Source organism: Lontra canadensis, unplaced genomic scaffold (genome assembly GCF_010015895.1).
Source record: "Lontra canadensis isolate GAN:19392208 unplaced genomic scaffold, GSC_riverotter_1.0 scaffold30, whole genome shotgun sequence".
Lineage (NCBI taxonomy): Eukaryota > Metazoa > Chordata > Mammalia > Carnivora > Mustelidae > Lontra > Lontra canadensis.
This window is the reverse complement of record NW_022631024.1, coordinates 906268-919347: the sequence shown is the minus strand read 5'-3', so window position 1 is coordinate 919347 and position 13080 is coordinate 906268. Positions and strand designations below refer to the sequence as shown.

At 43.7% G+C, this 13080-nt stretch overlaps 1 protein-coding gene across 1 annotated transcript in view; it reads right to left on the bottom strand.

Moving 5' to 3' along the window:
• SNX30 (sorting nexin family member 30) overlaps positions 1-13080 on the bottom strand; it is a 104609-nt gene that overhangs the window by 50483 nt on the left and 41046 nt on the right. Inside the window, exon 2 of the mRNA XM_032865622.1 lies at positions 3358-3549. Within this exon, the coding sequence (XP_032721513.1) occupies positions 3358-3549 (192 nt within the window). The remainder of the gene's footprint in view (positions 1-3357; positions 3550-13080) is intronic.

Below are 13080 nucleotides of genomic sequence, written 5' to 3'. Positions count from 1 at the left end.
ACTTTCTCTAGCTCCTGTTCTCACTTCACTACCAAACCATCAACACTCATGCCCTGTCTTTCTGCCACAGCACACTGGCTTCTGCCCACCTCTCCAGGGAGAGTGTGCCCGCCAGCCACCCATAACCCTCTTGTCATCAAATCTAAACGTTCGCTTTGTAACCCTTGTGTATCCTTGACCTCTGAGTGGTCTTTTGCCTCTGTGGACCACGGACGCAATCTAAAAAGAGGAGTTAGTTGGAGTGTTAAGACTTGGGATCACTAAGGAGATGGGGTAAGAGACAGGAAGGAGGACGGCTCCTAAAGGCTGGGTAGGAGACCGAGCGCAGTGCTGGGGCAAGCGGGGCAGAGCCATCCCGCTCTTGAAAATCATGCCTTGTTGGAAGTACAGCACAGACAGATCTGGACTCAAGTCCTCGGTCTGCCACGTATCAGCAGCATATCCTGGAGTAACTTTCTCAGTTTCCTCATCTGCAAAGGAAAAGTGCCACCAATACCCGCCTCCCTGATTATGAGGACGAACTGACAATATGTTTAAAGCACAAAATAAACTGATGGCTCATCCACAGAGCAGGACGCTGCTGCGGTCTTAGAAGACAACAGCACAGCTGGGCTCCATGCTCCATGGGGAGTCTGCTTGAGATCCTCTCTCTCCCTCCGCCCCTCCCACCCCCCTACCTTCTCTCAAGTAAATAAATCTTAAAAAAAAAAAAAAGAAAGAAAGAAATGATAACATAATTTCTGGGCATTTACTAGCCCAGAAAGACGCCCAACACATGAAGGGAATGGGCAGCATACAAAATACTCATTTCTGTAAATGGACAGAGACAAACAGTTCAGAAATTTATAAATGATTATTTCTGGCTGGTGAGCTTATAGGTATTCTTTTATTGTTTCAGCTTCCTTGAGTTTTCTAGTTTCTCTGCAATAAGCACATATTACTTATATAAAGAAAAAAGTTTCTATGACCAAAAAGTACAAGCAGATGGTAAGTGGTCAGTAATTAGTTATTATGATGAAGACACTTCCTAGGAGCCTGCAGAGAAAGGAGCCAGGATCCACATGCACTGAGAAGGCCGGGCAGTTCCCGGCCGGGTTCCCCACCACTGCAGAGGAAAGGCACCCATGACTTAGATTTGGGTGGAGAATGCTTTAGGTTCATTTTAGTTCAGGGAAAAGCAGCTCTGTACTTTGTCCAGCTTTGGTCATCAGAAATCTGAATTAGGACAGGGGAATCAGAGCTCAAAGTTATAAACTATTTGTACAACCTCGTCCTGTGACCATGAACTTCACTAGAGAACCACAGCAGAAGCGGAGAACCCGGGGGAAGATTGGTGTGTGAGACCCTGCGTTCCTGTGTGTCCTCTCCCTCTCATCCCCACACCCCACAGGCTGTGTTGCAACATGGGGCATAGCTATGCTTTAATGCAGTGTTTAGAAAGAAGGTTCCATATGCACCACCAAGATTTTAAACCTGGTGTTGCTACCTGCAACGGGAAAACAAAGGGACTCTGGTTTGAGATAGAATTGACAGTAAGAAGTAAAACTTAATTCTGCAAAAAGTTCACCAAGAGGTAGTGGCATCATAGCCGAAGGAAACCTGGAACTGGAAGTTGGAAGAGTTCTGACTTACAGGATATCGACCCCAGGAAAAAGGGACAGAAACAAGAACACCAAGGGAAAAGAGTAAGGAAAGAAGGAAAGAGAGGCAGCACAGGAGAGCGCACGAGTCAGTTGGCCTGTGACTGGAGAACAGAGGTCCTGTAGGATTAGCCTTGCGGGAGGTGGGGGAAGTCTGCTACAGGGCAGTGGAGTCAGGCAGGGGGGCAACATGTGTAGGAGAGCAAGCGCTGCTGTGCCAGGGACGAAGTGACCTTGTCCTTCAGCAGTTTAGAGCATAAGTTCAAGAAAAACAGGTTTTCCATTTCGCTGACTACAGGGTAAAAAATAAGTTGACCCTGGGGCTGGGGTGACGGGAGAGGAGTGGAAATAGTTCATGGGAATACATATATCAACCTAGAACCTCTGAAGATTTAACATACCTCTAAGCACCTAGCCAAATGCCTTGGAAACAGCAGGCACCCAGCAGCCCGGGGTATGGGGGAAGACTGCGTGCACGCACGTGCGTGTGCACACATACAGAGACAAGTTTTCAAATGTGAACCAGGTGCAGAAAGGAGAGGGCAGGAATATCAAAGAAATATCTGAGAAAGGCTTACATGTCCACAGAGAAAAGATATTGTATATGGGACGCCTGGGTGGCTCAGTAAGTTAAGCTGTCATGTAAGATGAAAGCCACCATGCCTTAGCTCAGGTCATGATCCCAGGATCCTGGGATCGTGTCCTACATTGGGTTCCTGGCTCACCAGGAAGCCTGCCTCTGCCTGCTGCTCCTCCTGCTTGTGTGCTCGCTCTCTCTCTCTCTCGCTCTCTCTGACAAATAACTAAATAAAATCTTTTTTTAAAAAACCTTTAAAATCTTTAAAAAGGGGGTACCTAGGTGGCTCAGTGAATTAAAGCCTCTGCCTTTGGCTCAGGTCATGATCCCAGGATCCTGGGATCGAGCCCCACATCGGGCTCTCTGCTCAGCGGGGAGCCGGCTTTCCCCTCTCTCTCTGCCTGCCTCTCTGCCTACTTGTGATCTTTGTCCGTCAAATAAATAAACAAAATCTTAAAAAAAAAATCTTAAAAAAAATGGAATTAGGTTTAAGAGTATGGGTTTGAAAATAAAAATGTTGGATTGACAGTCCTAAAAATTGAAGTTAGAATCCTGGTTACCAACCCTGTAACCACGAACAAGTTACTTAAAGTTTCTGCTTCAGTTTCCTCATCTCTAAAATTATAACTACAAGATCTATCTTTGAGGGTTGCTGTGAACATTAAGCCGGTCAATCTCAGGCCCCTGCCCACTACCCACGTGGCCCATAGCAGAAAGACAACCAATCTTCATTCCCATCCTTCTCTTACGTCCCTCCCCTATGATCCACTCCAATTACACCAAATTACAACCATGGTCCCACCAGACATTTAGGATGATACAAAGATTCATTCATAAATTTCAATAGTAAAGTGATACTAACAGCCTAAAAAGTATCATGACCAAAAATAAGTGAAGGTAGCAGGATTAAATGCTTGAAAGACTATAGTCACAACTTCTCTGTCATTTCAAAGCAAAAAATTCACATCAAATCCTTTTCATCTGAATACATTTGCGCTCTCAAAAAGCCACATCCACCACTGGAACGAAGGTGAACACAGTCCTACAAAGGGAGGGAGAAAGGAAGGCAGGAATCATGAAAGCAGGTCTCCAGTTCACCAAAACCATTCCACAGGGGCAGAAGATAATGAAGGGACCTACTTTGGTGGTGATCCTATAAGTAATGTAGGTCTCCATCGTACAGACATGCTTCTTGGGATCATCAACGGTGACAAAGAGATCTCTGGTCTCACCATCGATGTCATCATCAAGCTGAAGTCTGTTGAGAAGGGAAGATGAAGAAGCGGGACTCGAAGTACCTGCAGGAGTGCCACCATTGGGCAAAATGAGATCCTGAAAGAAGAAGAGAGTCACCTTACAATTAAATGAAAACACATCATCGGGAGAACATCAGCAAAACATCAGCTCATGTAGCCAAACCAAGAAACACCTCTACATACAAAAGGCAACATCCAAAGAAATTGAGCCTCTCCTTGCTAAATGTTTCTTGAGTGAACAGGTCTTCTGGGACTGAGGGAAACAAACTCTGGGAGTGCTCTATGTCAAATGTACACCAACTCATCTTCCAGCGAGCACTGGAGGAACCCCAGCCCAGGGACACAGGACCTACCAGCCCCCGCCATCGTCAGACTTCGCCGGGAGCACACCACAAGGGCATTCTTTCTTCCCCTTTCTCAAGACCACCACCTGGGCCCATGGAAACAGTAACAGTTGTGAACCCTCTTAAATACTCGGCACATTTAAGAAGTCAATCAACCATCACAAAGAGACAAGTAAACGTTACGTGCCTCCTGAAAGAAGTTCACGCCGCCACCTAAAAAGCATGCCTGCCAACAACTGGATCTGAATCCTGAACAAATCTCTAAGACACAACACCACAGTCATAGGAAATACAGAGGAGGGAGGGAGATGTTAGACCACACTATAAGGGTGCAAATGGCAGAAGCCACACTGTGTGAAATTAAAGAGAACCACAGACCCAGTTTCTTCAATAAGTGAACTGCAAGGAGAGAAAAAAAAAAATTGAGGAGCACCTAGAGATGCAAAGCAATTCAGGGGACCTATCAACAACTGTAGTGGATCCCAATTAAAACAAAGTGTTAACAGGTTTTGTTATATTCAGGGAAATGTGAATATTGATCAGTTATTTGAGGATATTAAGGAATTATCAGGCATGATAACAGAAGTACTATGGTTTTACAAAGCCTTCATCTTTTTGGAATATATGCTAAAATATTCATGGATTATATGATAGGACGTGTGGTATTTGCTTCAAAATAATGAAGGATAGGTAAACAGGGATAGAGATGATACAAGATATGCCTCAAAGTTGATTACTACTGAAGCTGGGACTTGCAGGTTCATGACACAGTTCCCTCCTCTTTCGTATATGTGTAAATCTGTCTGCGATATAAAAGCTTTAAAGCGGGGGGGAGGTACAAATGCCAGAAGAAAAAGAGAAGCAACATTTTTTAAAATTATGGAGCTCTTTCTGTCTAGGCCATAGGAGAAAGGCACTTGATTAAGTTATGTTCCTACAATATCCAAAAAAGGTTCAGTCTCATGTTTTTTGGTTTTTAGGTTTAATAACAGACAAAGCCTTGTCTAGCAGTAGATGTGAATGCATCTGAATGTTACCGTAGATTCATCAGGAGGCAAAGACAGGAATAAGGCAAGAAAGTGACACGACACCATGGAAAAGGACTTGGAAACATTCTTGACCTGTTGGTCAGCGGATCACAAGTTGGGGGCAGGGAGATGCTTTCCTTGAATTCTCTCTTCTCGTATGTAGGTTGGATTTGACTTAGCCCTCAGATAAAAGAACACAGAGGAACCGAGAGGTCAACCAGCAGTCCCATCCACGAGCTCTATGATCATGGGACATCTGGGAAAAGGGCAGTGACAAGGCAGCAGGAAGTATGGGCTGGAGTCAAGGGCAATGTCACCCAACTCGGTAGATGATGGTAAGTAAACAGATAAGGCACCTTCCTTTGTCTTCATTTCTACTGACTAGAGAATTTAATCACATGCATATTTATACAACATAAAAATATTTCTGTAATTACTGAACAGATACCATTTTCACAGAAGATACTCGCGGGAATAGACCCCACTCTCCACCTCTCCTCAGCCCAGGAGCTTGTCAAAGCCCATGGCAGCGGCTCTCAGTGTGGACATGACTGCGGAGTCAAGCAGCTGCTGATCTGACCGCTCTGTCGGCAGACAGACGCCACCAGGCACGCACAGTCCCTACCCCCATGTCTGCAGATCCGAAAAGGACCTCTTCTCCAGAACTCTGTGATAATCATCGTATCTCCTTGTGTCAGTAAGTAATACTGAAACACTGACCTCGGGGGCAAGGCACCGCGCAAGGAACCGCAGGGCCCCCCTTGCTGACATTTCATCAACACCCGCCACAGAGAGACTCCAGCGATGGCAGCACATCGCACAAGAGAAAGAAAGAACTCAAAATCTTCAGTCAGATAAGCCACCATGGGCTCTGACAGCAGCTTTCCACCATCTGGCCTCAAAGGATCTTACCAGCCTTCTTTCTCATGGCATCAGTTCCAGAACCCACCATGCCGTTTCGGACCCCCCACCTTTGCTGGCAAAATCACCCCTCTTGCTTACGTGGCAGTCTCCAAGGATCTCACTGGCATCTTTCAAATGCCCCCCGCTCTCGAAATACAGGTCTTTCCTCCATCTGCCCCCTGACAGAATTAGTCAATCTTCTCAAAACTTTGAAGATACTTCCCCTGAAGCAGCTTTCACAGTTTTAAATCATTTATTTACATATGTAACATCCACAAACACCGCTGAGTCCCGAACAACTATGACTACTATGACTGTGCCTTGTTTACCTGTGTGTGTGTGGGGGTGGGTGTGCACCTGTCTGTGTGTGCCGTCTGTCTCTGCAGGTCTCTCTGTGACTCCAAGCCAACTCGCCTGACCTTTGCTCTGGGGCCCTCTGCCAACAACTTTCCAAAAACAGCTCACACAAAGGTCTGAGATGTCTCCGCCAGACAGCGGGAAGTTAGCTTGTTCTCAAGTCAGTTCACGGGAGGTGAGGAGGTGGGGGAGGGGATGGGAGGGGAGGGGAGAGTCAGTCAAACAGATCTTACCACAGTGAGGATTCTTTCCTCCTAGGACTGTGTGACCAGGCAAACATTCACACCCTTACTATTGGGTGTTTCATGGGCCAACATGTAAGCACATACAAACAGCCAATGACCTACAAATGTCTACAATTTCCTAAAACTGGATCCTGCCAGCTGGGCTTTCCATGGCACAAGTGTACACAATGCTTCCACGTTCTCATTTCTTCGCAGCTCACGCAGCTCGTGAGGTTAGCAAGACACATAACATCTCTATGGAGAAGGAGACAGACCAGAAGGTCAGGCATCGCGTCCCAGTGAAGCTTGGCATCATTATGCTAAGAACTGAACCCAGGTTTCTAGTGCTGGGTTCAGGTTCTTAGCAAGCTGAATACCTTTGGTGTGGCTTTTCCAACCAAACAGCGCCCCATATCTCCAATATCTGGCCATAAATCCTTTTGGGTAAATATGAAGCTTCTGATTTTAAAGCCAATCAGGGAAAGCTAACATTTCCCTGAGGATCTTAATACAAGTTATGCCCCCAAGTGACTCCCCCCTCAAGATACAGGCCCCATGAGAAGTAAACATGGAGGGAAAATAGGAGAATCATAGGAGGAAAAGGACAGGGGTCCGAGTCCTCTAGCAGCAGGTGTGCTAAACAAAGAGACCTAAGTTCTCGAGCAGATACTGTGGAAAGGCAGCACCTTCCTAACCAGAATGAATCACAGGATGCAAGAACTGAGAATCCTTGGTGCAACACAAAAGCCTCCTGCTTCATTTTCGCTGCCCTACAGTCAGGCTTCCACCCTGCAGCCAAAGAGCTCTTTGAAAAATCAAAGCATGCCACTCCCCTGCTCAAAACTCTCCAAGACATCCAATCACATTCGGAAGGAAACCCAAACTCCCTCCCATAACCCGTAACGGCCAACGGGGCCTCATATTCTCCCTGACCTCATCACTGCCATTCTCCCCTAGCTCATCCCGCTCCGGATGCAGGGCTTGGCCCTTTTAGACCTCGGGGCTCCCCTGTTTGCTGCCACTCTCCCTGGATCACTCCTCTCCCCTCACATTTCCATGTGGTTGGCTTCTCTTTTCTTTTTTTTTTTTTTTTAAGATTTTTATTTATTTATTTTGAGAGAGAGAGAGAGAGACAGAGTGAGAGAGAGCATGAGAGGGGAGGTCAGAGGGAGAAGCAGACTCCCCATGGAGCTGGGAGCCCAATGTGGGACTTGATCCCAGGACTCTGGGACCATGACCTGAGCCGAAGGCAGTTGCTTAACCAACTGAGCCACCCAGGAGCCCTTGGCTTCTCTTTTCAAATAAGTTTCTGCTCAAATGACGTGGACTCAGGGAGGCCTTCTCAGCCCACAAAATCGAAAACGATCCCTGCACCCCTCTATCACTTTCCAGTCCCTTCCCTGACTTTATGTTAGTCACAGACTATCATTATCTAAAAACTTATTATGTGTTGACTGACGGTTGGACAAGAGCAGAGACTTTCATCTCATTCACTCCTCTATCCTCTGGCAATTGTAGGTACTCAGGAAGTACCTGATGAATTACCGAGTCTTAGAAATGATCCAGTTCAACCCCTTGCCAATAGAAGGGACCCAGTAAATGTCTGCTGAAGGACAAGGAAACTAAGCCTAGCAACGACTAGGCAGTTCTGAAGCCCAGTTCCACTATTTACAAGCAGTGTGACTTCTGCAAGCTTCTTAATCTCTCCATGCCCTAGTTTCCTCATTTACAAAATGGGTATAATGGGATTGAGTTAGTTACGGTATGGAAGCAATTGGAACAGTGCCTGGAACAGAGTGGGTGCTACACCACTACTAATATACTTAAAAAAAAAAAAGTGAGATCAACCTGTCTGCAAGTATGCATCCCCCTAGAGTCCATGCAGCTGATTCACAGTAGACACTTAATAAATGCTGCTGAAAATAAAAATTGTATCAAGAGTCACAGTTGGTGAGGTGCCTGGGTGGCTCAGTGGGTTAAGCCTCTGCCTTCGGCTCGGGTCATGATCTCAGGGTCCTGGGATTGAGTCCCACATCGGGCTCTCTGCTCGGCAGGGAGCCTGCTTCCTCCTCTCTCTCTCTCTGCCTGCCTCTCTGCCTACTTGTGATCTCTGTCAAATAAATAAATAAAATCTTTAAAAAAAAGTCATAGTTGGTGCCTCAAATACACTTTCCTTAATGACTTCACGGTAGCTACATTACCCCTTGAGGAAATTACAACTACATAGTTGACAAATAAATGAAAAGTCCTCATTGCTCCAAAATATCAATTCTCACTTATGCAGGTTTCAGTTATAAGTGAATTTCTTTTCCCCCCTCTACCCTTTCTACCTAGGAAGGGAAACACATACATAAGGTGCTTCAGAAACCCCGCTGGTTCAAAGAATTTCAGTTATAAGATCTACCATTGTAGTCAGCCAGTCATGAGATAGATTATTAAATTAACGTAAGTCAATGGCAAAACTATATTACATTAAACATATGGTTTATGGAAAGAAAGTGGTATATATTAGCAGCCAGTATGGTCAAGAAACCTACTCTTAACTCTACAGAGAACAAACTGATGGTCACCGGAGGGGAGGTGGGTGGGGGATGGGTGGAAGAGGTGATGGGGATTAAAGAGGGCACTTGTGATGAGCACAGGGTGACTAAAATGAGAACTTAAAAAAAAAAAAGTCATGCTTAAGTACTCTAACTTCTCTTTTTGATAATATTAGAGGAATGTGAGCAACATGATGATCTAGTTTCACAAGAGCTTGACATAAGACGTCCTTAAACTGAAGGGGAGAAAGCGCGTATGGTACCTGACTTGTCACCATTTCCCGTCCCCCACCCCCACCGCCCCACCAAGCACACGGGAGATGCTTGAAGAATGAATATGTCCTACACAAACTGAACAGAATGCTCTTGACTGTTGACTTTGCTGTAAAGCTGAACTTAAGCCCACTTTAGAGAATATAGTCAAAGGGAAAATCCTGAAATGTTCTGTTCAAAGATGCTCATAACAGAGCAAAGAATGCAGAGTGAACCCTGGAAAAATCCCAAGCGCTCAATAACCAGGAAATGATCATGTTTACATTCATAGGAATGTTACACACTCATTTAAACATTACAAATCTAGACTCCTAGATAAACTCCATGAGCTGGCCACATGCACTTTTGCTTCCTCCTTCTTTCCATTCTCCAGATACTAACTTAACAACCCAGAGAATGAAAAAGAGCAGTGGGGGGAAAAAGAAAAAGCAAAGCAGTGTCTGAAATCGGACCAGACTGGAAATCAGGCAAGAATGCCATCCAAATGCCAAAACTTCCAAAGGTTTTCTACTGGATCTAATTGGGACACAAGTGAGGAAAGAACTAGGAGGTATCTTTTAACCCATGTCCCTGAGGTCACTTAAGGTTATCAAGGTTATCAAAGAAGCAGAAAATGCCCTGAAGCCCTCGTGTATACTCTTAACTTGAAAAGTGCTTCTTCCGGGGAGATAGGTAAGTGAAGGGTCAGCAGTGGGGCAGAGAAGGACCACCAGTGTGGCTGGCTGCTGCGGGCAAGGGGAAGCCCTGCACGGGCAGAGAGTCCACGTGAGGACCACCAGTAGAGCAAGGCCTACCCTCACGGCTTCCTCTCTCCATGAAGGGGAGAGACGCAAATGCAAGTCAAAGGTCAGAGGTACGTGAAGGCGGCTGGAGAGCTGCCCTGCGAGGGTCCACCAAGCACATGGCAGGCAAGACTACGAACTGAAGGAGACAGGCTCTCCTGAGATGGGGAGAATACCAGAAACAAGAAGGAAGCCACGCTACACCCCATCCAGACCCAGAGGGAGATGAAGCCAAGTGTCCAGAGCAACTAACCAGGACCCTGGCTTTCTTCCTTCTCTTTTCCCCACTGACAGATCACTCAGTTTACCTGTCAGCTGATCACTTGACTCAATCTCTGATCCGAGAAGACAATTCTAACATCATGGAGAAAGAGAGGGGATCCAACGGTTCACTTGTTCTGATAGGAGGCAAATGGTAGACCTGCATTACCTCATCAGACACAAGAAAACCTAAAAACACACCCAGCCTGTGTAAACTCACCATTCAGACCCAAGAAGACCAAAACACGAAGAAAGAAGCACAGTCCTCAGGAGCAGATAAATACATGTACTTGGAAAAGATTTATCCCACGAAATAGAGCCCTTTGGGCCACATCTACTTTGTGTTCCCATTTAAAAAAAAAAAAAAAGTCAAAACTAGAATAGGGAATAAAAAGTTAAAAGTATAAATTGAAAATGGAAAAGAGTAAAAAGTACAAGCTTCCTAAAAGACGAGTTAGATAAAGTAACTTAGGAAAGCTGATCAATACAGAAGGGACAGCGGGGAGAGAGGGAGTAAACAATATTTAAATTTTACCTCTATGTATGGTTATAAACTATATGGACATGCCAAGAATAACTATGCCAATAAACTTGGACGTCTATATGAGATAGATGCCTTTCTAGGAAAATACATGGCCAAAACGAAATTTAGTTAAGGTAGAAAATCTAAATCTAAATAATAGTTATTTAGATTTATAATATATAATGATATATTATTTATATATAAATATATAATAATTTATATAGATAATTTATATAGATATAACTTATATATATAATATATATTTATAATATATAATATATATAACTATAATAAATAGTTAAGGCAGAAAATCTAAATCTAAATAGAAAATCTAAATCTAAATAAGGTAGAAAATCTAAATAACCACAGAACTGTTGTCAGAGAACTTTTAGCAAAAAGTAAGCAAAGCCCCATGGTGGGTACAGCTGAGTTCCAGTGAACATCAAGGATTAAGTGCGGTTTTATTCAAATCCTCTAAGACACATAAAAAAAATAGAGAAAACTTTTAAATCATTTTATGAGAATGAACTATATCTGATATCCAAATATTAGGACAGAAAAGGAAATTAGATATAAGTATAAACATTATCAATAAAGTAACAGCAATTGGTATATTAAAAGAATTTTTAAAAAGAAGAATACACCAGGATCAAGTCAAATATGTTCGAGGAAATCAAGAATAATTTAACATTAGGAAATGTATTAATACAACTTATTACATTAAATGATTATATAATCATTGTTGGATATAATCATGTCCTTGTACAACTACCAAAAGGCTTATTGGTATCATTCGCTGGTAATGAATTGGTATCAGCTGTTCCATTAAAATCCCTAAGTAAGGGGCACCTGGGTGGCTCAGTCGTTAAGTGTCTGCCTTTGGCTAAGGTCATGATCCCAGGGTCCTAGGATAGAGCCCTGCATCAGGCTCCCTGCTCAGCAGGAAGCCTGCTTCTCCCTTTCCTACTCCCCCTGCTTGTGTTCCCTCTCTCTCGCCATCTCTCTCTGTCAAATAAATAAATAAAATCTTTAAAAAAAATCTCTAAGTAAAATTAAGAAATAAAAGTAAAGCTCCTAAGGGGCATGGGGGTGGCTCGGCTGGATGAGCATCTGACCATTGGTTTTGGCTCAGGTCATGATCTCAGGGTTATGATATTGAGCCCTGTGTTGGGCTTGGCTCCCAGAGCCGGGCTTGGCTCCCAGCGCCGGGCTTGGCTCCCAGCATAGGGTCTGTGAGGGACCCACCCTCCCTTTCTCCCTCTCTCTCTCTCAAATAAATTATCTTTAAAAAACCTTTAAAAAGGTGCACCTGGGTGGCTCAGTGGGTTAAGCCTCTGCCTTTGGCTCAGGTCATGATCTCAGGGTCCTGGGATTGAGCCCCGCATAGGGCTCTCTGCTCAGCGGGGAGCCTGCTTCCCTCCTCTCTCTCCCTGCCTCTCTGCCTACTTGTGATTTCTCTTTCTCTGTCAAATAAATAAATAAAATCTTTAAAAAAAAACCTTTAAAAAAAGTATAAAGTTCCTAAGAAATGAAACTTTTTTGCAGTTGCATTTCTACACACTAATAATGAAGTTTCAGAAAGAAAAATTAAGGAAACAATCTCATTTACAATTGTACCAAAAATAATGAAATACCTAGGGATAAACTTAACCAAGGGGGTAAAAGATCTGTACTCTGAAAACTAGAAAACACTGATGAAAGAAACTGAAGATCGACACAGATGGAAAAATATTCCATGCTCATGGACTGGAAGAACAAATACTGTTAAAATGCCCATACGACCCAAAGCAATCTATAGATTTAATGAAATTCCTAGCAAAATACCAACAGTATTTTTCACAGAACTAGAACAAATAATCCTAAAATTTGCATGGAACCACAAAGACCCCAAACAGCCAAAACTATCTTGAAAAACAAAGCTGGAGGTATCACGATTCCAGATTTCAAGATGTATGACAAAGCCATAGTTATCAAAACAGTATGTTACTGGCACAAAAACAGATAACATCAGTGGATCAGAATAGAGAGCCCAGAAATAAAACCATGATTATATGGTCAATTAATCTATGACCAGGGAGGCAAGAATATGCAATAGGAAAAAGACAGTCTCTTCAACAAATGGGTTGGAAGAACTGGACAGCTACATGCAAAAGAACAAAACTGGACCAATTTCTTATATCATACACAAAAATAAACTCAAGATGAATTTCCTAGAAGAATTTCCAAAACCATGAATTTCCTAGAAGAAAACATAGGCAGTACTCTCTTTAACATCAGTCATAGAAACATTTTTATAGAAAGGTCTCCTTTGGCAAGGGAAACAAAAGCAAAACTAAACTACTGGGACTACACCAAAATAAAAACACTTTGGC